The sequence below is a fragment of the Python bivittatus genome, unplaced genomic scaffold (genome assembly GCF_059951505.1).
Source record: "Python bivittatus isolate LINGU-HERP-01145 unplaced genomic scaffold, Pbiv_v1 ctg000190_np1212, whole genome shotgun sequence".
NCBI lineage: Eukaryota > Metazoa > Chordata > Lepidosauria > Squamata > Pythonidae > Python > Python bivittatus.
In genome coordinates this window covers 2,423,728-2,450,149 of record NW_028277042.1, presented here as the reverse complement: position 1 = coordinate 2,450,149, position 26,422 = coordinate 2,423,728, and the positions used below count along the sequence as shown (strand labels likewise).

Below are 26,422 nucleotides of genomic sequence, written 5' to 3'. Positions count from 1 at the left end.
TCAAACAGCCCCATATTTTGTACAAAGTTTCCAGATACAATGGTGGTGTGATTGTGCCACATATTGATCAGGCTAGTTAAAGATCTACTATCTTCATTAGCACAAGAGGGTAACCTTAATTAGTTTTCTGTGGCTTAGTGTATTATGGAAACTCAGACCACTTAGTTCAATAGATTGGGTAAACCAAGAAAATAGGTTAATTCATCAACCAGCATGGCAGTGGATCAAGTATGGTTGCCAACCCTGCCAACATGTTGATACTTCTGTTCTTTTCTCCCAACCTTCTGCAGCATCAGAGATAATGTGTTTTCATCCAATGGCATATGCTTGCTGGCCAATTCGTTCAACCTGTGCAGGAGAATCTCTGAAGTGAACATCAGGTAAGCAATGAAACCTTGCGCTAAGGCAAATGTAGGTGGATCCAGGCCTATCATGACAGGGGAAACCTATCATCCCACCTCCTATTCCTTCCCCCATGCAGATTTCTTGTTTAGGGTTAGACACAAGCACCCTTTGGAAATTCTGCACCAAATCTGTTGGAGAGGGGGAGAAGAAATTCTCCAGAAACGTTGCTCTCCCTTAGAGGAAGCACCACAACCCAAAAACGCCGGGGGGGGGGGAGATCTTTCCTAACACATTTCTTTGGGGTTTCATGGGAAGGGGAGAAGCCAGGAAGATGCAGACGTCCAGAGAGAGGTTTATACAACAAGATAGGACACTGACTCACACTCCCTGGTCACACCTCATCACTACCTAACTGCAAAAGTCCAGGCTGTGGAATTTCAGTGAGGTTCTCTTCTCCTTCTCAAGAAGTGGCAAGTGCAAGTTCTGTTTTACTGCACTGTAGAAAAATGCAGGATAATTTCCCTGCCCAGCATTATTCTTGGGACTTGGCCTTGGCACCTGTGCTGGATGGAGAATTACCAGAGGAGGTTTGTCCTGTCGTTCCCTTTCAAGCTCAAGCTCACAGATGCACACAGAAGCTCCACAGAGTTTGCCACATGTCCTTTACCTTTAAACATGGAACATAAATCCCGTGAACGCTGCCCAGAGAGATGCTGATACTCTCTTGCTTTTTATAGGATGAACTTTCTTTTTTAAAAAAATAATTTTTATTAAAAGATTTTACATACTGTAGATAATAAGAAATTTAGTCAAAGAAAGAAAAAATATAACGAACTAAGTGTGAAAAAAAAAGAAGAGAACAAAACAGAGAAAAGAAGATAGAAAAATAAAATAAAAAGACAGAAAGCATGAATATAAATAAAGATATGGCTTCCAATATCCCTCTTGGCAGTTATACATACAATTTCTAATCAAACCACTCTTTCTAATTTCATGATAATTCCCTTCTTTCTATAACCTATTCTTACTAATAATTGGAACCATAAATCACAAAGACATTTTCTTTCTCATGCAAAAAGTCCATAAGGGGTTTCCAGTCCTTGATGAATGTCAGTCATGACCTTTCCCTAATGAAAGAAGTCAATTTGTCCGTCTCAGCAAGTTCTGTCAGTTTCACCACCCATTCCTCCATGGTGGGTAATGCAGAATCTTTCCATCTTTGTGCATAGAGTAATCTCACCACAGTAATCATATATTGAAATAATCTTCCATGGCTCTTTTCTAATTGTTTATCCATCAGTCCTAAAAGGAAACTTTCTGGCTTCAACTGAATATTAATCTTTACAATATGTTGTATTAATGTATGTATTTGAATCCATTTTTTTAAAGCTTTTTTACATGTCTACCAAGCATGAAGAAATGTCCCTTCATGTCATTCACATTTCCAACATACATTTGAAATGCCTTTATACATTCTAGGTAATTTCTCTACGTCTATGTATTATCCAGAAATACATCTAGAAATATACACATATTTCTAGATAATGCGCTCCTTCGTTTTCAAAGTCCCAGGCCTTTCTGACTTGAGAATGACTATTTCTAGTTGAGAAGTCTAATTTCTGAAAGTGAACATTGTTCTTTGTATGTTTCTAGATCAAGGAAAAATGCGTTTTTGTGTTTTGTGGAAAGTCAAGCAAGTGAAGCACTGTTCTGCAGGTCTGTAATGTCCAACCCAGCCCTTTTCATTTTTATGACAGTTTTGCTTTCTTCAAGAACATGGATGAAAAAGGGTTTGCATATTTTAAAAATCCAGGGAAGGAACAGAATAGATCAGGGGTCAGTAACCCTTTCATGAGTGTGAGATGATGCAAAACAAAAGACCCAAAAAATTAAATGGCCAACCACAGCATTTTCAAGAATCATTTTGAAGCTCAGGTTGGCTAGCTCCTTCCTCGCTCACTCCCTTCCTCCCTCCTTGGATAGTTATAATTTTTACTTTTGCAGAAGTGAGCAATTTGAAGTCCTAGGACCAATTGGACTTTCTCTGGTGCCTTTGAGGAGCTCTTCCACAATTGCTGCCAAAACACAATTTTAAAAAATATGAAATGCATGGCAATTAATTAATTGTGCTTAATTAATTGTATTCCATTTTAATTTATGTTTTGATCAAATTAACCACATTTAGGTTTTGTCCCAGTTCTGCCTACTTTGAGGAAAACATTAGATGTCAGTCAAAAGACAGAGACAGAGCAAGGTCCGCTAAATGTTATAGCGATCCCTGGTTTGCTGAACAGTGGTCCGTAGTTGCTCTTATACCCTTCTATGTGAATAAATTAGCCAGTTTTCAGGCAAATGCATCATCATATCATTTTCTATATGTAAAAGAGGACTTGCTTCTAGTTTTCACATTGAACTGCCTTCAAACAGGTTCACCGACTGTGGCGTTGACCAGGCTGCTCTCGGAAAGCTGTGTGCTGTGTTTGAGAACTGTGACCATCTTGCACAGTTGGAGTAAGAGAGGAGGCTGTTACAGCTGGGCACCAACAGTTTCTCAAAGTTATTTGCCAAATTTGTGGGCATGGGACCTGGAGGGAGGATTTCTCCCAATTTCTGGAGGGGAGGGGGAATTCTCCAACATTTTTTCAAAGTGAGGACTTCCTCTTGATGGTGACAGATGCTCTGTGATTAGAAAAGTCTCCAGGGGGTATTTCGTCCTACTGTCTTCCCTTGGGTGGGAAGCCAAGAGAAGCTACCAACCAGGAAACGTGCTTGTGCTTGTGTATGCTCCTTGGTTATCTTCTCACTAAATTGTATCAACATTCCCTCCCTCAAATTTCAAAAGCAAATTCTCTTTCATCAAACGGAATGAGAGCTAGTTAAAACAAATGCAAGTGAATTTCACTCACTTCCATTTTTACAACCTCACAGACTTACGTTTGGATCAGGGGAGATTAACGGCCTTTCAGTTATAATGGCATTCATTTTCTTTTGCATAATAATTTAGAAAAAAACACAGAGAAAACAAAATATTGAGCAAAGTGCAGTAGTGTACTCTCTCGCTGTTTATCCGTTCCATTATGAAAATTAATTGTTAATAATTGCTAGATTTCCAAGGTGTTTGAACTATGTGTTACTGTCATTGTAACCCAGCTTCCTGTAACATCTGCAAGGAAGCAGATTGGCGGAAGCTGTTACAGTGTGATGTAGAGATTGAGATGCTGAACTGGGGTTTAAGGAGACCCAGGTTTCCACCAGCCATGGAGTTTACCGTCTCTCTATTCTACAACAGGGTTGTTACTGTGAGGTTAAAATGAAGGAGAACCCCAGAACTGCTGCCTTGAACTCAGAGACAAAAGTTTTGTTTGGTATCAGGGGATTTGTTTATTGGAAACCTAAACTAATTGATTGTTATAGTTCTGAACAGTGTATAAATTAATTAAAATATATTGTGGATAAAACAGAAAATGAGTAAAGCCAGCCTGAGAAACAATACAGAAGGGAAGGCAAAACAAAATTCAACCAACACAATAACTATCGCTTAAAAATCGATAATTAAATTAAAAATAAGAGAATTAAATTAAAAATAAGAGAAGTGGTCAATGTGGTGGGAAGTTCTAAAAGCATTAAAATAGTTGTTAAAAATACCTTTAGAAAACAAAATTACAAGTCTTTATGTACCTCAGGTGGCAGCTGGGGAACTAAGCACGAATGACTTAAAGGTTGGATGAGAGACCACCAGGGGAATACCAGGGTTGTAGGCTAAACTGGGAACTCAGAGTACCATCCTGGAAGAGGCCATGGCCTAACCACTTCCATCTTGTTGTAAAAGAAGTAATCATGGACGCATCTCTCATTCAGTTATAAATTGAATCATTAAAAAAAACCCTGCTCTGAAGTCATCAAGAGCTGAGCCCAGCTTTTCCAGTGAGAACCCTGAGAACAATTTCCAACTTGGCTAAGCTTCTTCTTTTAGTTTTTTATAATTCCTGGACTAATAGGAACATTTTAAATATATCAATCCAGGAAACTTACCTTTTTTTTTTTTTATTCCTTTATCAGTCTTTCTGGGAACGATCTCGACAGTGAAGGATTAAGATGCCTTTTTGGACATTTGCTCAAGACCCAAAATTCTTGCTCATTGAAGTAAGTGGATTCAGCGTGAGAAGCAGTTGGGCAGTTACAGGATTCTGTGGGAATGTAACTCCCTCTCCTTGCAATTTTCTCTGTTGAGCCTCAACCTGCTGTCCCTCTACCCCACTACTGCAGAAGTCCTTCCCAGACCATGAGTGGTTATATTAGGAGTGTACAAAAGTTGCATCTTATTCTCATCCAGATAATATTGGTGGCTCTCTCTTTCTCACCACTTCTGTTCTGTCATTACTAAATGGTGGGACTCACCTAGGCCATTTTCTAGAGTCACATGGTACATTGAACCATAATTGTTCCAAATGGTCCTTTATATATTTACTTATGGTCAATGACCAGCTCAGTAGCTACAACACATAAGAGCAGGCTCAAATGCAAGAACAGCAATAAAACTACACAGAGACTTGCCAGTTAAAACTTACATGTTTAAGAAGTTCACTGAAGAGAATGAAACAAAACAAAACAGATAAAATGAAAATACAATTTAGATAAATTGTATTTCAACACACTAAAGCCACAGAAAATCGAATAAAGGCTAACCTCAAGATGAGCATGTTTTGTCATGTAGCCAATAGCTAAGCTGGTTAAATGTGGTGTGAATTTCCTACCACTGAACTACAAGCTCCTCCAATGGACTGGATTTGCAGTTCATCTTAGGCCATAAATAGGGAACCCTGGTGAAGGGAAAACCCCAACCTCCTTGTGAGTAAGCCACATCAGTAGGGAATGAGTGTTGGCAGACCCACTAAGCATAAAGGCTGCTTTGATGAAGGAAGTGGTGTGGAGGGTTGGAGGAGATGCAGATGTTAAGAAAGAGATACCTAGAGACAAGGACCCTGCTGGGTTTTCCCCATCAAGCTTGTACAAACCAACTCCCCCTCCCTTCTACACTGGCTGACCGTGATTCATCTGGTTGCCCAGGCAGAGAAGACACTTGGTCCCTCAAGCTGGGGTGCTTGCACACCTGCAGCTGAGCCTGGGAGGTTCATTGAGACTGTGGGTGAGAAAGCAGGAGAGCAAGCTTCAAACCGCTGATGCCAAAACTGTTCACCTTCAGGGTTAGGTGTTTTATTTTGAATGCTCCTCGGAGTTCTTAGCTTGGCCTGCTTGGGCTCCGAAGAGTCTGCTTTTCTGTTCAGAGTCTGTCCCACTCAAGGGAGTGGGAGAATCAGCTTCACCGGTTTCTCTACACTTTTGGAGAACCCAGCGTCTGCTTTCAGCTACATGCTAGTCAGTTCCCCACTTCTCTGTCCACAAGGGTCTCTGCCACACTAACCAAAGTTAAGTATACCCTAGGTGTTGAGGTACAAATGAAACTGGGAAGTTACCAGTGCTTGTTACTGCTTTATAGAGAAGAAATTTGGATGAAAGAAACCATTACTATTAATAGCTTTGAAAGAAAATTAACACATGTTTAATTTTTAGAAGTAAAAATAAATAATCTGTCAATTGTCACTTCTGGTATAGAATCAACCATAATGGAATCTTGCAAGATGGACTATTCTACCTTATTAATATCTTTGCCACATAGAAAAAAATATATGAATAGTTTTTAAAAAAATTATGTAGCATGTGTTTAACCTTTAAAAGGTAAAGTGAAATAATCCATCAATTGTCATTTCCTCTGTAGAATCAACCACAGTGGAATCTCGCCAGATGGAATTCTCTTACTTGTTAACATCTTTGCCACATGCGACAATGTGGTTGAAGTTCATGCAAGGTATAACCATTTGTAGTATTTTATTTTTCCCTTTGTTCCTTTGGCATTAGTATGGATGTAGAAATGGGGTTTGCAGGGAAAATGTAGACTGGATGGATTTTCAACAGGATTTGAAGTAGGCAGAGAACATTTGAAAGGGGATTAGAAGTTAGCCTGCTTTATTGCAGAAGGCATAAAAGGAGGAATGGGCAGGAAAGATGATGGAAATGGGTTGATATTTTTGTTGAGAATTCAGTTCAGGCTCTCAGTCAGATCCTATTTGACCATTTGAGTCAATTCAGAAAATCAGTTCAATTCGGTGCTTTAGTTTGAAGCAAAAATCTTTCCAAGTCATTGAATCCATTCTGAAGCATTGAACTTGATGGTTCCATCCAAACTGTCCATCTGATTCAACCTGTTAACTGGATTTGGAAATTTAATTGAATCGTGTTCAAATGGACTCTCCTGATCAACACTGCAGATCTCTGTTTAAGCAAAAGTAGGCCAAATGTGGACTGGGGATTTGGAGGATGTGGGTGGGTTGACTGGGTCAAAAAAGTAAAGGTGGAGAGGGCGGAGCTGGCGTCGCGGCGATACGGCGGGCGATCCTGGGCTCCCAGGATCGCAGCTGATATCTCCTTCCCCGGACGGTCCCGATGGACCTAAGCCGTCCCGTAGAGATGGCGATTGCAAAGGGCGCGTCCCGCGGATCTCAGGGATGCCGCAAGTCCCAGATTGATCCCGGGAGAAGCTCTTGAAGCCGGCGGAGGAGAGGCAGCCAAAATGGCTGCGAAAGCCGGGACAGCTCCAAAGGAAGAAGGAAGAGAGGGGTGTCAACTGGGTGAGATGGACTTTTACTATTCAACTATTCTTAGAGAACACCTTAAGTAACTTAAAGAGATTTTTAAAAGTGAAGAAAAGTGGATTAAGCGGCGAGATTGAGCCTTATAAAAAAAGGGGGGAAAATTTTTTTTCTTTTCAACTTTCCCTTTTTAGTGGAATTGGCAAGATGTTTTTCTCTTAAAAAAATATATTTTTAACTGGATTGGCTTTTTCTTTTTAATACTCAATAACTCTTTATCTTAAGCCTTTTTTTTGACTAAGATTTCTTTATTGTTATAAGAAATTTATACTTTTTGATTTTGAAATGGGGAAAGTGGAGTTAAGAGAAAGTAAATGAAAGAAAGTTGCACTGCCATCTAGAGGCTCGACATAGTGCTTTTTTTCTTCTATTGTGACGCATGCTCAAGGACCCTGGGCTTTCTAAAAAGATAGTGGGATGTGCATGTTTATACAGGTGCCATCCGTAACTATAAACAAGAAAGTGGAGTTGAAAGCGATTTTGAAAATATCAAGATGGAAAGTTTGAGCTAGTCACAAGAGCCCTGATTAGTGGCAGTAGCTCTTCTTTCTGCTAGAAGCTCTGCTTTGCTCTCCATTCCCCCCTCAGTTAGATTTTTTTAAAGAGACTTAGTCTTTTCCCTCCTCTTCTTTTTCTTTTTTTTTTTTCTCTCCTCTTGCTTCTTTTTTTCTCTTATTTTTGGCAAGAACAAAGATAAAGAATCCTTTGACTCAATGAAGGTTTATCAAGATAATAAACTACACGAGAAACACAATGCAGAAAAAGATCTTTAAACTATTGAGGATGACTATAAAAAACTGGAAGAAGAGCTGCAGAAATTCCCGCAAAAAAAAAGAAAAAAAGATACTAAAGCTAAAATGGACTTAATTAAACATAAAACGGGATCAATGGAAAAGGAAGAAATAGTACAAGAAATCAGAAACATTAAACAGAATTATTGTGAGGTCTATAAACTGAGAATTAAAAGGGTTAATCAACTGATAAATGAAGAGGGACAGACTTGTTCTTGGCACTGAGGGTGAGAAAAAAATTATACAAGATTATAATGGAAAATTGTACTAAGAGAATGCACAAAAAGAAGAAGTAAAACAATATTGAAAGAAACTACTCCAGATGCCTAAAGAAAAAACGAGGGGAATACAACACTGATGGAACTGACAGAAGCTTCAAAAAGCAGAATGTTTGAAAGGACATTTATTATTGCTTTCTTTTATCCAATAATATAGAAAAAGGAATAAACAGCTAGATATTTTGGGATATTGAATGAAAAGGGTGAACTCAAAATTATGCAAGCGCTGGAATAAAGTATAAATCCAAGATATATAGTTAAAAATTGTATTTGATTGTAAATGTTTCAAGAGATTAGACTAAAATTTATACATGGTTGAATATAGTAACATATAGATTTTAAACTAGAGACATTTTTGTTGAAACATGTAGTGAAGAATCTGGTTAGAACTGTAACCCGGTTAGAACTGTAACTGATATTGTAACTGATACTGGTTAGAATTGTAACTTTTAAGAATTGGAAAAATTAAAAAGTACTTATGCAGGAGGAAGTTATTGAAAATTATGGAATGTGCAGAGATGAGTTAAATTGAGATTTGAAATTAGAGTAAGAAGATGTAATTTTATATGACACTGAGAAAATATAGTAATGTAATGGATTAGGAAATTTTATAATAGAAATTTGATATTAATTATTATACATATACACATATAATCGATAGATGAAAATGTATTACTAATCCTATTGAAAGTTAAAATTTCTTGTAATAAATGATTCTATAGATTAGCTATGAATGATTAATAATTGTTAATTGATAAGTATACAAGTATATTTTGAATAGATGATATGAGAATTTAAGATTATGAAAGGGGCACCAACGAGTTGGTAACTGGTTGACACACGGTATAAAATGGAAGATGCTTTTTTTATGCCTTTTTATGTTTTTGTTTTTTCTTGTATGTTTTGTGTTTGTTGTAAAAATAAAAAAAAAATTTTTTTTTTTAAAAAAAGTAAAGGTGGTGGCTACAATCATGCAACCCCTTTTTAATGTACATCATGTATGGTTCATTTGGGCAGCTGTGTGTTTAAATTTTTTTGACCCTCTTTCTGAAGATCCCTGAAAGAAAGAAAGTTTGTCCTATCTCTGCTTTTTCTCAAACTGCCTCCTTTTCCTTTCTTTGCCAGTTTGGGCCCTGAAAAAATGTTTCTTATCATGTTCAAGAAACAAGATAAACCTCAAAAGATCCTGAGGTAACAGAAGTATTATTCAAATTCCCCTTTTAGCCGTTTAGAGTATTTTGTAGAATATTCCTGGAGTCTTATCAGTGCTCAAACCCTGTGCTATGAGAACTGCTAAGCTTCACCATGAAGTCGCCTGATTCATCCACTTTTGAAGGGAGTGCAATATCTTTCCTGATTCAATATTTTTTTAAAGGTAATGTCCCCTGACATACTTTTTTATTGCAAATTCCCCTATTTTTTAATACCCTTTAAAATGTAAATTATCTTAGTGTAAGGTTATGTGTATGTGTGTGTGTGTGTATTTTCTAAATACAAGTAGTCCTCGCTTAATGACCACAATAGGGACCAGAAAATTTGTTGTTAAGTGGGGCAGTTGTTAAGTGAGGCATCATGTGACCACTCCTGATTTTACAGAATTTTTTGTGGTGGTTGTTAGGTGAATCACGTAGTTCCCCATTGATTTTGCTTGCTGGAAACCAGTTAGGGAGGTTGCAAATGTCGATCACGTGACCCCGGGACGCTGTGACCATCATAAGTGCGAGCTGGTTGCCAAGTGCCCGTATCACAATCATGTGACTGTGAAGGCACTGGGATGGTCGTAAGTATGAAGACCAATCATAAGTTACTTTTTACCACCATCGTAACTTTGAATGATCACTGAATGTATGGTCATTAAGCGAGGACTACCTATATAACTATCCTTTTGGGGTGTGATTTCCAAAGTCATGATGGTTGAATTCATACAACTTGCTTAATTTGGTTACTCAGTTGTGCTTGTAGTTGCAGAACTCTATTCCCTGCCTCTGTGTTCAGTTTGGTAGTTAGTGTTAGCACTACCTGTCTTCATAGGATGCCTTTACCTGGTCTCTTGTCACTAATTTTGATGTGGGAAAGAGAGCCTCTGTAACTTATATGATATATTGGCAAGGAAAAGGAAAGGAAAATGCCCCAAAAGGAAAGTTTGATTGATTTGATTTATATGGCTGCTTATCTTGCAAAGTGACTCTGGCCAGCCAGCTTAATTAAAACATCAGTCTAATAACAAATGACAGAAATAATTGGAGGAGCAATAAATTAACAACACCTCAAATGAATTCTACAATGCTGTTTCCTGATTCTGTGCACTGTAGCACATGCAGGCTAGTGGTGTATGTCTTTATTTTTTAATTGGAGTTTATTACTGGCAAGGAGTTTCATTTTGTTTATTAACAGTTAATATGGTTGGCTTTTGGCAACAAAAGCCGTTATTGGAAGATGTGAAGATGAGTCCCCAGCAAAAGAGAACATCTTTTCTGGATATGGGGGCATTGCAGGGGGTTTGTATCAAGGACAAAAAGTAGCAGCTGCAACCGCATGATCCAAGTTCCATCCCTCTGTTGTGTATTTTGTATTATTTTGTAATATGTATTATTTTTATGGCAAGCTTTTTCCTTCCTTTTCCATCTGGGAACTGGAAAGATGCATTTTTATCTCTTCACTGGGGATTTAGCAAATTAGAAGAAAACCAAGTTCCCCACCAGGATGGCCCATCTGGACTTGGGAGATCACTGTTAAGACCACAGCAGAAAGTGGGAGGAAGAATCAAGCCTTGTCTAAGCATCCATTCATAATCCAACCATTCAGTCAAGGATAGAAAATGGGTAGCCAATCTCTGTGGTTTCTTGAACTATGCACGAGAAGTTTACTTGGCTGGCTTTCCTTTTTTCCAGTCTAAAGCAATGCAACCTCGAAACAGAACATCTGACACAGCTGTTGAGTAGGCTGGAAGAATGCATTGCCCTGAGCGATTTCATGTGAGTTCATGCGCTATTTCTAACACTCTTCTGTCTGATTGTTTGGTTAGGAGCTATCCAACCAGATTTTCTCACCAGCTTATTGTATTTGTTCTTAGATCGATTAATAACGGCCTGACACTCAGCAGTGCAAAAACCCTCCTTAGGGCCCTAAGGAAACCAACTGGCACGCAAAAAATAAGGTAAGAAGACATATACTCAAGTAATCAGAAGTTGCAAAGAAATTTTGCTCTGTTCCCTGTCTTTTTATTACTCCCAGCTCCATGGAACTTTCAGTAGACGGGAATATGTGTAGCTCAGGGTTGCACTGTGGAGTTCTTGGTGTTCTCTGAGCTTGGTGGTTTGCTTGCAGACATTTCATGACCCAACTAGCTAACATCATTGCACTGATGATGCTACCTAGTTGGGTCATGAAATGTCTGCAAGCAAACCACCAAGCTCAGAGAACACCAAGAGCTCCATGGAACTTTGGAAGGAAACCTTCCAAGGCGTCTCTATTGTCTTCATAAAGTCCAGCTTGCATCCTCCAGAATGCATTGTCCAGAATGGACAATGATGCTTCTCTATGGCTATTGCAAATATGGCTGGGGGTAGGAATAATTTCATCCTTCAGCTATGCTGGGGTGGTTTATATCAAATGCAGCTTAGAATCAAGAAGTTCCTAGTTCTCTACCTATGAAGGAAGGTATCCTGAGAGGTTTGAATCCTCCCATTTGTTCCAACCAAGGCAGGTGAGACATGTGCATGATTTAGAAGCACCTTCCCCAAGCCAGACCCTCCAGATGTGTTGGAGTTCAACTTCCCTCATTTCTATGCTTTCTGGAAATGACTGGAGTCTAAGACACCTGGCCAGTTTGGGAAGGCAGATGAGGACCTTTGTCTTGGTTGGCTGGAGAACAGTCAGCACTGCGTTGTCTTCAAAGGACAAGCAGGAAGTGTGTTGAAGAGGTAATACATGGGTTTGGAATAGCTGAGCATTAAACACTGTGGCTGGGGTCATAAAACATGCTAGAATGGGCTATCATTGTTGTGGGGATCTGTCCTTTGTCTTCACAAACTGGCACATTAAGACAGACTAGGGTTGATCGTTTAAGCATTGCATGTTGTATGAACTCAGCCATTGTGTTCTTGTTAATCCAAGGTTAGGGATTAGCAAATTGGAACCCAGTCTATGTTCTATGCACTTCCCAATGGAAAACATGACTTCCTGCATAAGACTCATTTGCATAATACTTTGAAGCATGCCCACCATTAATTGAGAACATTGCTGAGGATGCTGTGAGAGATCCATTGCCTACTCTGTAGATTTAACAGTCTTGAATGCAAGAAACAAAGCCTGCAACCATGACTGGGGAGTAAGCCCTTTCATTGAACTCTAGAGTTCACCTCTCAGTAAATGTGGTCTAGGTTCTTTTATGATGAAGGGAAAAACTACGGGGAACCTTCTGGGTGGAAACACTGTTCTTTCAGCTCTTATGCTTTGCCTTCTAGCATAGAAGAGCCATGGGTGACAGATGAAAGCTTCCTCGCCCTCCTGAGTCTGGCTGCTGAAGTCCAGGGAAAAGCGATCACCATCATGTAATTAGATCCTCCATCTCTACTGTTGACTAGTTGCTCTCTGTAAGGGTAGGGGCATATTCAGGGGCTCTGCTGGACTGTATTTGGGGGTAGGAATGGATTCTGAGTAGACTGAGTCCATTCATTCATTCATTCAGTTTGTATGGCCACTCATCTTGACAAGTGACTCTGGGCGACAAACAATCTTAAAATAATTTTTAAAAATTTCAATCACAAATACAAAAATTAAAATACACAGCACCCAAGGAAGAGATCACAACTGACAGTTGCTAGCACAGCCAGGAGATGGGACTTCACACACTTGGGGCCCCAGCCCCAGGTCTCTAAGACCCTATAAAAGGCCAGCAGGATTGGGGTCATCCTAACCCTAATCTATGGGAGAATGTTCCATAGGGTGGGCATTGTGGCAAAAAAGGCTTGTAGCTTAGCTGATGGGACCCGAAGCATACCCATGCTGCCGAACTGGATCGGGTAAGTAGAAACAACCGGGGAAAGACAGTCCCTTAAGTAACCTGATCCCAAGCCATCATGCTTATGTCCTTCAAACTGAGGACATTGTTCAACCAGAAGATTGTCTCCAGCAGAGTTGGAGAAATAGTTCCACCCTTCCCTGCCCCTATGTCAGCCTTGCAAGGTAGTCCAGACAAGAAGCACTCAGAAGTTCTAGCTCTAACTTTATTGTGAAGTTACATTGACAGAATCTTGCAAGTCTGAAAGTACTTCTCTCCCCACTTGCCTTTACAATTCTAGGGAGGGTCCCTTCTGAGATGTTTGCCATGCCCCATTCCTTCTGCAGACTCAGCTATCGCTTGTCTGATCATTGCCTAGTCTGCAACTCTTCCTCCTGTCTCCCAAGGTCATTCCCACATAGCATTACACCTTAATAACCCCTTGTAAAGGTCTTTGAGAATGTCCTTGAGACTTGCAAGATTGATGTCAGCCCTTCTAGGTAGTCCAGACAAGAAGCACAAGCCATGAGTACTAACACTACCTTTATTGTAAGGGTACATTAACAGAACCTTGCAAGTCTGAAAGTACTTCTCTCCCCCCTTCCCTTTGCAGTCCAAGAAACTAGGGAGGGTCCTTCTGAGACATTTGCCACCACCCCCATTCCTTCTGCGGGCTAAGCTGCTTCTTATCTGACCATTGCCTAGTCTTCTCCTTGTCCTCCTCGTCCTCCTCTTCCTCCCCCCCCCCCAGGGCATTCTCACAGACCATTACACCACCACCACCACCCCCGCTTTAGTAGTAATAAGGGGGAGGGAGAACTCACAGGAAAAAGCTGAGAATATCATTGTTTCATAGTTCAGTCATCATTGCATTGAATATATTACCATCAGCTGGGTTCCTGTAACGCACTAAACTCCATAAACTCTGGATCACAAACCAGAATGGCTGCGTTCCCACAGAGAGCTTAGCTAAAACCAAGCAAAGTACATAGTGGCTTAGTGTAATGTTTGGGCTTGGCAATAGTCTGCTCCACAAGAGCACTGGTGGTGCTGAGGTTCTCTGGGAAACTCTCCAGAGCAATGTAGCCCAAGGTTTAGAGAGAAGCTATGGGAAACATGTTCCAGTTTTTCTGGAGCAGGCTAAGAATAGACTCAAATCTTTCAGCCAATCTACATTTGTTCTTGCTCTTTTGCTTTTGAAAAGGAAAGCTGGTGCCCTCTTTGTGCTGGAACAGGAATTTCCTCCTCAGGTGGGGAAAGTAGAGCTCGCGGCCCACAGGTGAGGAAAGTCCTCTTGTTGGTGTTGCCACCGTGCATTTTATGAATGTGTTGAACGCTCTGCTAATGGGTTTCTCGCTGTTGGTCTGGACAGAACACCGCCAACGAATGGAGAATACAAGACTTGAGTGACTTGCTCACGATGGGGTGTTTATACATAATGATATTTCTGTCTCGCTTTTCTTCAGGGGGCTGAAGGCAACACTTTTGGGTCTCCCCTTATTCTGTCTTCCCTGTAAAATTCCCTATCACGTTGGCTGGGCAGAGAGAGAATAACTGGCCCAAAGTCACTCAGAGAGTTTTCATTGGCTGAGGGTGGATTTGAACCTGGGACTCCCCAGTGTCAGTCAAACCCTTGACCACTCTACCCCACTATGGGTGGGTTTGCACACCAGGGTCTGCCAGAATCAAACAAACCACTATGATTGTGTTCACAGAACCTCCTTAAGCAGGGCAGATAACATCCTAGCAAATACATGTATACAACCTTCTAGTTGTATGGTTTTAACCTCGATCGTTTGTGGTTTAGCATGTTGTGTGAACCTTGCCTATTTGGTTAACACAGTTCAGTGTATAGTGTAAGCCCTGAAAATGAGTTCACTTAGTAATCAATTTACACATTGTTGTAGGAATACATTTACATGATTTAACCTATGAATCAAAGACATAGGAAGCTGTTTCTATGGAGTCCCCCTCTAAATAGATGTTGTCCCTCCTGATTCCTATTTCGGAGTATCTTTAGAAATTATCTGAAGTTGAAACAAAGCGGGTGCGCGAATTGACGAAATCGCAGCATATGTGCTGGAATCCCACAAACTGCAAAGCTGGAATAGCTAGGATAGCTAGCGAGTTTCTAGATTTATGGCCAGGTGGAATTGTTTGGTTTGCACTAGGAAGGGGGGAGAGGGTGTCGAAAAAGTCAAGATGGTGCCTGCGCACTTGAAGCCTCACCCCTTTTTACATGTGTCATGCATGTTAAAAAGGGATAGGACTTCAACTGCACCACTGCTGTGGGAGTTTTTTGATCCCCAACCCTGCAGATATTCTGCAGGCCAGGTTAATCTGGGGAGACTGAGCACTGGTGTATAGAAAGGCTACATATTAGAAATTCCGGTTTTGGGGGATTTCTAATGTTATGGCCTCATAAATTTAACTAAAGGTAATTTAACTTTAACTAAAGGTAATTTCTTCTTCATATTAATGTAGGATTGTCAAATGACCAGGAAAAGCAACCTCTGTAGATAGCAAGTTCCTAGGTTAATGACTCATGAAATTCCTCATTCGGATGTTTGGAGCGTTCTCTATTATTGTACAACAACAGTAGGACTGGAAGCCCAACGGATCGTGCCACATTAGTCATATTCACACACAACTTTTTTGTTGTTGTTGGTTTTAAATTAATTTTAACGAACGATAAGAGTTGGTAACAGAAATAGAACAATTCAGTGAACCAGAAGACACTTTTCCAAAAAGATACCTATGTCCATCTGTAAGACAGGATGTGTCTTAACCTTGGTGTGTTGAACAAACTCAACCAAGCCAGAATCAGTCTTGCAGATAAGCAACCTCATCTTGGCTTGAGCAGCCCATTCTTGGGTTGTCTTTTCTGTTTCTTCTGTCTCTACCTGATAGGCAGAGCATAAGAAATAAGCCGGAAATAAGGGTTGGGGGTTCATGATTAAAAAAAGCTAGGATTCATAAACCAACAATAAAGTGTGGTTTCAGATGGTGATTGACTGCTAAAGACAGTCCAAGGAGTGAGCTTCTGTGTCACATTAAGCCAGAAACACATGATATTTTGGCCTAATATAAGGTGCGGGCCAATCTTTTGTGTTTTTCCCTGTGATTATCTATGAATTAGATATTAATATTAATTAATTCCTCCATTGAGTAATTAATCGAGGTTGTTTGGCTGTTCCAGTGCATCTCAGGTACAGTTTCCTGATGCTGAAGGACCAACCTCATTTGATGCTTCTATGCATTTTCCAGCACTGAAGAAGCTTTGGTAGGTCCGATCTAAACCATGGCATGGGTTGGGTTCTCTGCCTATGTTTGTTGCCTTTATTAGGTTCTTGACATCTCCAATTTCATTTCCCTTCCTCTTGGCTGGGAAACGCTTCATCTGTGTTTCCAAAGATTTCCTCATACCATGTTTTTTCATCTCTACAATATAATTTGAATCATAGTTTTAGAGCTGAGAATCCTAGAAATGCAATCTTATTGATCTCTGATTTGAGACACTTAACAGTTTGGTGTTTTTCAGCAGTAGTTCTATCATTTTGAATACTGTAAAATTGAAAAGCATTGCTGGTGAACAAATTCTGCTTATGAAAGTCAATCAAATATCTGCAAGGAAAGGGGAGGGGATTTTGCTTATGAATGCTACAAAGTAAAATCCAAGGCCATCTTTCCTCCCTCTCTCCTAATATACCTTCCAAATACTTAGAGGAAGGAGATGTTCCAGTTCATTTAGCTGTGCTAGCTGATATTCTGTCTTGGTGAACAAAACAATTGATGACACTTCGAGGGGTATCCATAGGGTATGGTCAAAAAGTCAAGATAGTGGGCACAGTGATATGTACAAAGCTCTGCCTGGTTTTTCTGTGCGTCGCACGAGTGCCACACATAAGAAAAGAAGTAGAACTTCAGTCACACCCCTAGACTCTTTTCAACCTGCAGTGTTTCTGGATTTCCAGGTTAACCAATGGCAGGATTCCTCCCCCCAGTGTGGAATACATAGCTGCAGTATTGCAACGGGGCCTTGCCATTGAAGATATTAAGTAAGTGTAAGATCTAATATGTCAGCAACCACTGCCAGTTTCTCATTTTTTACTGCAAAATACAGATTTTTGGGATGAGAGATTAAAGTTTTTTGTTGCTGGGTTTGTTTAACTAGGAGGGGCTTAATAAAGATGGTTAGTACTCATCTTCAGGGAGTAGTCCCCATTTATTGACTAGATGGATATTTCAGGACTGGAGAGATGCCTTTTGCTATTTTAATCTTCTAAAGATTAAAGGCACTCCAAATCCTTCATGCTATACCTCTACTTGGACTAAAATTTCCTTATAACAATTACTGATTTAAGATAATTAGGAGCTGCCAGTTTCTTTGTCTATCCCAAGTGATGGAAAGAAGAGTGAAATTGTCTACCCGTCTTCACTAAGGTCTGTGAGTTGCTGGGCTATTTTTGAACAATGATTTGTTGGTCTTAGAGAAGACTGTACCTGGGTTTGATGTTCTTCTTGTCAGTGGGACTTCCAGGAGACTGATAGACCTGCATTCAAAAGTACCCCAAGTGACACATTTCTGATGGGGAACATTTGCATTGGAGCCCTGTCACTGGGCAACTGAGAAGGTGGCTACACTCTCCATCACCCACCACCCTCATCCAAGCCACATGTAGCAGTCAGCGACAGTTTTTCTCACCAGCAGCTGATTCTGGATGGAAAGGAAACAAAGCAGGGGAACTGTGCCCTGGAGATTAGCAGAAGGGAAGGAGAAGGGGGAACGAAGGAGAATGATTCATCCTTTGATTCCATCAAGTGATCACTCTGCAGCATGGAGAACTCAGAGCAGAAGACTCTGAGTAAATGGCACCAAAACTGATGCCATTCCCCACTTCATCTCTCTCCTCTTCTCTACTGTTGGTGCAAAGAGAACTGCTGTTCTGCAGAATAGAACAGAGAATGGTTCAGAAGAGTTGTCAGCACTTCTGTAAGCAGGCATACTTTAAGCCTGCTCCTGCACTAGATAACAGTAGTTTAGTTCTGCCCTGTGGAAGAGCCCTAAATCTGAGAGCCCTGATTTATGCAACAGTAAAACAACAACACAACAACTGCTAGAAATGAAGTAAAACTAAACCCGCAACTAAATCTGTAATAAAACAATTCCAGTAAAACAGTAGGGAGAACAGCCAACCGAAAAAGATAGGTGAACAAATGGATATTCCTATAGATTATCATCTCAGGACACTAATTTATTATTTATGGCATGAGCTATAAAGGACTTTTGAAGTTCATGGGACCTTTGAAGTTGGTTTATTAAAATATGGGTTTTTGTAAAGTTTCTCTTGGTTTTGCTTTGTAAAGCAAAGTTACAAACATAAACAATTTAAAAGAATTATCCTTATGAACCTTTTTCAGATTTGCTCCTTTTTCAGGTTTGTCTTTTATTTTTTCCAAGAAAGTATGGTCACTGTACCTTATGCCAGATTGCTATTCCCATTCTTTTTTGGACAACCTTCCTAAAAACTTGCACTTTTCCCCCGCCTCCAGTTTTTCCAACAGTGAACTCAGCTTGGACAGTCTCAATATTCTCCTAGATGCTTTGGAGGGCAATCACTTAAGGAGCATCAAGTAGGTTGCCTTTGCATTACTGTAGGACCGTGGGACGTCATGTGGTGGAATTCCAACTGTTTATTTACTTTGTTCCAATAAATACTGTGTTGTTTAGTGGGCTTACTCCTGTGTAAAGAATAAGATGCTGCCTGAGTAAACAGGCTTAGTTGCAGCACATGGTGGGTAGGGTGGTTCTACTGTTGTGCAGCAAATCTAGGAAGCTTGGCTGGACTGAACATTACCTACTTAGAATAAGGAAGGGCAATTGTTCAGTACAGGTAGTCCTCATTTAGCAATTGCCTCATTTAGTGACCATTCACAGTTACAGTAGTGATAAAAAAGTAACTTTGTGACCAATCCTCACATTTATGAGCTTTGCAAGTCTGTAAAGCAAAGAAAAGCTGAAGTAAGATCATAAGCATAGTTGTGGTTTCACTTAGCAACCACTTTGTTTAGCAACCACTTTGTTTAACAACCAAATTGCCAGTCCCAAGTGTGGTCACTAAATGAGGACTACCTGTATAAGCCAGCGGTCTTAAAACATAACGTTTTATGAACTTTGTCCCCATTGTCAAACGCACGTAGGATTATCCTGAGTTTTGACAAAAACACACACGCACACATCCTTGTCAAAATTCAGGATAACCTTACGTGGATCTGGCAAAGTGGAGAAAAGTCTGCCAAATAAAGTTTGATGTAACTGTCCTATTTGGTAATTTGCCTTTTTCTTTGCTACTTAATAATTCTTTCTTGTTTATTTATTTACAATTGTTGTAGACTGCCCCAGTTGTAACTTTCTGGGTAGTATACAGCATGGTGAAAAAACAAAAACAGTGGTTAAGACAAATAGTGCAAAACCCTACAAACATACTGAGTGGGATGCCCACACTCAATCGATTAGGGCAGGGTTCCTCAACCTTGGCAACTTTAAGACGGGTGGACTTCAACTCCCAGCATTCCCCAGCCAGCCTTGCTGGCTGGGGAATTCTGGAAGTTGAAGTCCACCTGTCTTAAAGTTGCCAAGGTTGAGAAACCCTGGATTAGGGCCCAAAGCACAATAGAATAGCCAGGTTTTAACCATAAGGTGGGAGGGTGCACAAACCTCTGGGAACAGCACATTCCATAGCATGGGGCCAATACTGAAACAGCTGACACCTAATTGAAGTATTTCCCTTGATGGAGGGATTCTCAACAGATCTACGTGAGATGTTCAGACAGGATGGGCAGAATCCAGTTTGTCAAGGTAGTGCCTGATGTAACCTGGTGCTGTGCCATATAGAGCTTTGTAGGCAATCAGCAGCGTCTCTTCACTGTTATTTGAGTTTAAAACACTCAGATTTATATGCCACCTTTTGTCCAGGAGCTGAAAGTGGCATCCAAAACCTCTCCTTGTCTGATTTTTTTCCACAGCCACAATTCAGTGGGGGAGGGCTGGCTCAGAGATAGGAAGTAGCTCAAAGTCACTCAGTTTTCTTGGCTGAAGAAGGATTTAAATCTGGATCTCTCTGATTCAATATTTTCACCCTTATGCTGAACTGGCTCCCATTACACTAGCAATTCATAAACCAACTATCAGCCAGTAGGGGGGAAAGACACCTCGAAGTTCATGTTTGGCTATGACTTTTATTAGGACAAACTACCATGTCATGGGTGCAAGTGTTTGCCAGAAGGGAAACAAATAGATGCTGTTCTCCAGGGATATTTCTTGGGTCCTGATTGGGTTGTCCAAATAGCAGAGATGTCCCAAATGGGGTTCCTCTGTCCTAATGATCTCTGTCTTCTTGCCTGTTTCTTAGTTTTAGCTCCTTGAACCTTGACAACGCAACAATTCTGAAGTTGTCTTCAAGGCTCTCTACCATGCCTCTCCTGAGAAGACTTGTGTAAGTGTCTGTAGATTGAGTTCAGCTCAGCAACTTGGGATCTGAATGATGCCAGGATTAAAACCTCCATCTTTTGTGGAGGAGTCTTGTAAGTTTGATATTCCTGGGCCTGTGAATCAGGATATGTCTTATCCATAAGTAAACCATGAGGAACAATCCAAATTTTGCTGAAATAAGAGGCAACAGATTGATAGTGATAGTAGCTTTTGTTAGCCCTTCAACGTAGACCAGATCAGGAAAAAATACCACAAGAAATACTAGAACTGTACCTTATTAATATAAGCTATAATAATGCCTGACAGCATTTCTCCTTCCCTTTCTCTTATAGCAAAGAGAGTCAAGTTAGGGCAATCTGGAGTTTCTTATGCTTTCCTATTTTCCCAGGTGAAGCTCATGTTTTCCTAACAGTTGCTGTGTATTGTCTTCAAAGCCACTCCTATTCCTCTACCCCTTCTGACTCATTTGTGTATGTCTATTTGAAGCAAACTGTAAAATTAAGCCCAGATGCTGCTGCTAGTGGACCCATCAACGGATCAAATATTGTATTACACTATAAAGGGACTTGCTAGTTTTCAACTGAGTGTGTTGTGTGAACCCAACCATCTGATATATTCAATAAACCATGTGTAATAACTAAACTATGTTGTAGCCCAATGTGTAAATCCAGACTCCAGCAGCATTCATACAACGTACTTCACCTGGTTGTTGAATTAACTTATCTTCTGGGTTTACTCAAAATGTTGAACCACAAACTAACCAAACAGTTGGGTTCACACAACACACTCAACTACCCAAGAACCCACCAAGTTTATCAAGAATCAATTGGAGCATGTTGCATGAAGCTGCTAGGTCTTCACCTAACTCGATTAAGTATATTTTGTATAGGGGACCTGTGGTCATCCAGATGTACCATTCCTATTAACTCCTGGCTACAGGCCATGTTGGCTGGAACTTAGGGAAGCTGAAGTCCAGCAGCATCTGGAGGGCCACCAGCTCCCCATTGTGTGAGTTGAGATCTTATGTCCTGATCAAGAAAATCCTCTTTATTAACTCCCCTTCTTGAAAAACATTCTCTTGTTGGGGAAACATGATCTCACACAAACCAACTGACCTATGTTTGTTTTTTCCTAGTTTGAACAATAACCATCTTGGCAGCAAAGTATGCTCTCACCTTGCAGAAGTTTTGAAGAATACATCTCAAATGGAAGAAATTGAGTAGGCTCACATTTTTCACTTGCCCTTTTCACTGTTTTTCCTCACTCTCTCTGAGGGCATTTCCACACTGCTGTTATTTTCATCTCCTATAGATCCCCTGATACAATTTGAAACTGGCCTCCAAGTGTCCTTCCACTGGCCTCAAATTGATCCAACTGATCACTGGGGTGGGTTACTCTAACCAATGTTATGCCCCCAGTTCAGAAAGTGACTCATTTGGTGCTTTTAATAAACTGGAGAGCTTGCAACTAGGGGAACTACCAAATTACCAAGGCAGTGTCATCACTGATTAACTAAGATCAGTTGAGAAAGTTTGGGGACAATAATTACACACTTTCAGTGAGATGGGAAGCTGGAGAAACAAGGAGATGAGCTGAGAGTTCCTACCAGTGGAAAACTGCCCCCCCAAACCTCCATAAAGCTCAGGAAAGACAAAGACTCCCTCAAGTTGAATTCAATTGTTGGTGACTTCATGGACACATCCATCCAGTTTTCTTGGCAGAAGTGTGGTTTTCCATTGTTTTCTTCCAGAGTGTTTTTTTTTTTAAACTTTGAACTCTAAGTTATAAACCTGGGATTTCTGGTGGTCTCCTATCCAAGTTTAACCCTGCTTAGCTTAGCTAGGCTAGGTACTTTCCCCTGCCATTATAAAGAGGTTAAGACTCCCTTGTATACCTTCTAGTTTTCTTGGCAACAGTCCCCATTGCCTTCTTTGTGGATATTCCCAATCTACTCTACAGCACTGAAATTTCCCAGTTGTCTCCTATAAAAGTATTCACCAGACCCAACCCTGCTTTGCTTTTTAAGATCAGTCAAGATTGGTTGGGTACCACCACCTTTTGTGGTCTTTAACACATATAAATATAACTTCTTTGTTTTTTCTATTTCCACAATGACAGATACATTCGTGAGTTGTTCCCTCCTTTAAAACACCCCTAGACACTGAAAAACAGGCCAAATATTTTCAGTCCATCCCTAAGGAGATGTCACCAAGTCATGAAAGGCCTTCTGTAGCCTGCCAGCCTGGGCAGGAAGATAAAATGTGGCCAGTCCCTTCTCCAGTCACTGTGAGTTTTCAGTATGATAAAATGAAATGTTGTAATTAAGATGAGAAGGTGGGAAAAAGTGGAAGGGGCAAAAATTGGTGTTTTATTCTAGACATACAGACTTTCTGCTACAACTTACTTTCTCACTCTGCTCACATGCAGTCTTCACACATTTTGCAAGGCTCCACATGGTGATTGGGTCCAGGAACTCAAAAAAGATGGTTCATTCCTTGGAGCAAACCCACCATCTACTTGAGCATGTGTTCACCCATTGTTTGAAACAATCCCAGCATTTTCTCAATCATGGGCTTGACATTTCCAACATTTCAATGCTTCATCTCACTCAGTCACACACACACACCCTAGCTATAGTTTTCTGTAGCTTCTGTGGTTTATGAATCCTAGGAATTTGTCAACTCGTAAAATCTACATAATGAGACGTGACCTTGCTAGAGACAGGGAAAGCAAAACAAGTAAACTCGCTGAATTTGAGCTTAACTCTAGTTGACTTCATAGACAGGAAGTTGTGGTTTGCCTTGGTCTGGGATATTTTTCCAGCTTCCCAGTCTAAGTTACAATCATGGGGGTCCCTGGTGGACACCCACCCAAGTGCAAATCCAGCCAGACTCCACCCAGCTTCTAAAACTAAACAAGATCCACCTGGTGCTGCCACCTGCTGGTACATGATCAAGTCTCCTCCTCCTCCCTCTTTTTCTTTTCCTGGTGGTGCAAGGTCCACTTTTCAGATCAACAAACGCCACTTCAAGGCTACTTCTCCCATAATTCTGAAAGTGAGAAGACAGAAAGAATGGTGCTCTTAGCTCGCTGTGTCATTCACATTTACAGGGAGAGAAAACAAAGTCAATGGAGGATAACGACTCCACGTTGTGTAGCTGTTCTTTAAAACTATAATGGCAGCCAAAGATGAAAGTCCCAAACAAGTACTAGCCAAGGGAAAATGTAAAATGCCATATTGGGAATTTTGAAATGTAGACTTTCCAGTGCCTTGCACCCAGCTGAAAAAGAAACTTGTATCACAGCAGATTTCCTGTAGCTATTGCAGAGTTGGAAAGGGGATAGGAGTGAGGTGAGGAAGGGGTATTGGCAGGAAGGGTTTTTGAGGTAGACCAAATCAGGAAACTGACTCCATAGGAACTCTGTTGAGAACACTATAGCAGTGTTTTCCACCCTTGACAACTTCAAGATGTGTGGACCTCAATGCTCATGCTGGCTGAGGAATTCTGGGAGTTGAGGTCCATATATCTTGAAGTTGTTGAGGGTGGAAAACACTGGGCTATTACAACAGAAGCTTGTGGGTCTACCTGTGTCTTCCCTTCCCTTCAGGAAGTCAGGGGGAGCCAGTCTGAGTCTCTTTCTCATACTTCCCCACCCCCTGGGCGTAACACATGCTTTTGCATCTGGATCCTTCTCCCAAGGTTATCTCCATGGCTCCCTACAGGTGTACAGAAAGTAGATCTGGATTCTCTGGTAGACTTAGGTTGATTTGGAGTAGATTTACTAGGAGTTCTGATTTTTTTTTTTAAGTTAAAGAAACAAAAACAAGAACCGTGCCCAAGCTATATCCCATCACTCCCCAACAATATAGTACTGAAAGATGAAGGTTTGTGGAGGGAAACCAGGTATGAATTTGATCTGATAAGAGTTTGACCTCAGTTTTTGTACAGAAACTACGTTCTCAGTTCAAAATAGTCTGGGCTCAGATTAATAGTTCTTTCTAGTCTCTATTTTCCATCTGGCTTTGGTGGATGATGTGATTCTACTAACAGTAGTCAATCCCAACCCTGAACTATAACCAGATACGTGAATGACATGAACTTCTTTCTTTGATTCTCTGCATTGTGGATTTTCTTCTAAAGCTTAAGCCACAACAAGATTGATGATGCGGGCATGAAAGAAATAGCCACGGCCATTGCAGGAATGAAGAACTTGAAGCTAATCAAGTAAGTGTCTTGCACTTTTATCGGTCAAGTTGAGACAGTAATAGATTGTTGATTTGCTTTATGGGGTGGTGAAGGGGATTCTGACCCCCCATTTAATTGTCCTTCCTATGCTGTGGAAGAATATCAGATGGCATGGTTTAATGGAAGGAAGCAGAAGTCATCACCATAATTTAAGAGGTGCACTTAGGGATCAAGTTGACATTAATTGACATGCAAGCAGCAAGGCAGAGCTTGGTGTACCACCTCCTTTCTCAGGCAGGTGAGGGTGGTCAGCCTCCAGCAATAGCTATATAGAGCTTGCAAAGCTCCTGTTGATTCTTCAGGTCACCTGCTCTGGCTGGCTGTAATATTGTTTCTGGCCTTTGCATGGTTACTGCTGAGGTATAGCAGAACCAAGAGTGAAAGCTCGTTCCTCCTGAAGGTTGTCCAGAAGCCCAAGGGTTTCAAGGCATCAAGCCCAAGGTCATCAAGACTATGTTGCTGGTGACCTTGATTTTGCCCCTTGTTCTAGACTATTTCATACTTAGTTCCAGATGTTGTGTTAAGCATGCATCAGTAGCCCTAATAAATCGGATCAACGTTTTCCATTTCAGCTGAAAGCTATGAGTCCTGTTGGAATGCAGTAAATTAAGTAATTGAGCAAACTTACCCCATTATTCATGGTCAGATCCCAGGCTCTTAGAATTTAAGAAAAGAGTACATTACTTGTAGCATCCAAGTATGGTTAACAAATTGTAGTTTTTAATATGACAGAAAGAAAACATCATTAAATATGTGATGGAAAGTAGTTATCTTAACTATATTTGAATGTATGGAACCAGTTTCATCTTTATTTGGGACTCATCAGATGTCCACAGCCACAGGTTTTTCTATGGGGTGGAAACCCTTTACTGGGAATTGTTGTAAGGAAGATGGACTGTGTTTACCATTCTAAAGACAGACTCTAGATATCCCTTCTTGAAACACCGCTGAGTGCTAGGCCCGGATAGCTCCTAAAGTTAATACACTGTATATCAGTGTTTCTCAACCTCGGCAACTTTAAGATGTGTGGACTTCAACTGGCTGGGGAATTCTGGGAGTTGAAGTCCACACATCTTAAAGTTGCCGAGGTTGAGAAACGCTGCTGTATATAGTCATCAAGGGCCCATGAGTTCAGTTCCTGGCAGATGATTTGAACCCATAGAAAAATCAGTGTCTATGTACATCTGATGAATCCCAAGTAGGGATGAAGAATGATAGCAGTATGATTGTGTACTCCTTCCTGATAGTCAGGATAAGTAAAAACATCACACAGGATACATGCTGTGTAAAAATAGAGAAATCCTGCCCCCCAAGAGGGCAGGTGGAAGTCAAGTCCAGCTCATATGCAAGGGCATGACATACGTAGTGCTTGTATTCCTTGGGTCTGAGAGCTTAAGAAAAGCGAGGTTGTATACACCATGGTGAGGACAGGCCTTATTTAAACATATATATGACTGAAGTCAAATCAAATTTCATCTTTTATTCTGTCTCTGCTCCTGCTTCTTTGTTATGCCCCTCACTCCAGCATCCCGGTCTTCTTGGGCGGAAAAAGTTGTGCAT

The 26,422-nt window shown here is 40.6% G+C and overlaps 1 protein-coding gene across 4 annotated transcripts in view; it reads left to right on the top strand.

Moving 5' to 3' along the window:
• The window catches only part of NLRC5 (NLR family CARD domain containing 5), a 78,505-nt gene that overhangs the window by 38,627 nt on the left and 13,456 nt on the right, over nucleotides 1-26,422 (top strand). For 2 of the 4 annotated variants that reach the window (XM_088135892.1, XM_088135891.1), the window contains 16 exons: nucleotides 291-380; nucleotides 1,999-2,061; nucleotides 2,773-2,856; nucleotides 4,405-4,488; nucleotides 6,122-6,211; nucleotides 9,247-9,312; nucleotides 11,013-11,096; nucleotides 11,195-11,278; nucleotides 12,588-12,674; nucleotides 14,328-14,402; nucleotides 16,323-16,406; nucleotides 17,098-17,181; nucleotides 18,677-18,757; nucleotides 20,536-20,619; nucleotides 21,751-21,834; nucleotides 24,758-24,841. In XM_088135892.1, the coding sequence (XP_087992018.1) occupies nucleotides 291-380; nucleotides 1,999-2,061; nucleotides 2,773-2,856; nucleotides 4,405-4,488; nucleotides 6,122-6,211; nucleotides 9,247-9,312; nucleotides 11,013-11,096; nucleotides 11,195-11,278; nucleotides 12,588-12,674; nucleotides 14,328-14,402; nucleotides 16,323-16,406; nucleotides 17,098-17,181; nucleotides 18,677-18,757; nucleotides 20,536-20,619; nucleotides 21,751-21,834; nucleotides 24,758-24,841 (1,308 nt within the window). The other 2 variants (XM_088135894.1, XM_088135893.1) reach the window with 2 other exon arrangements.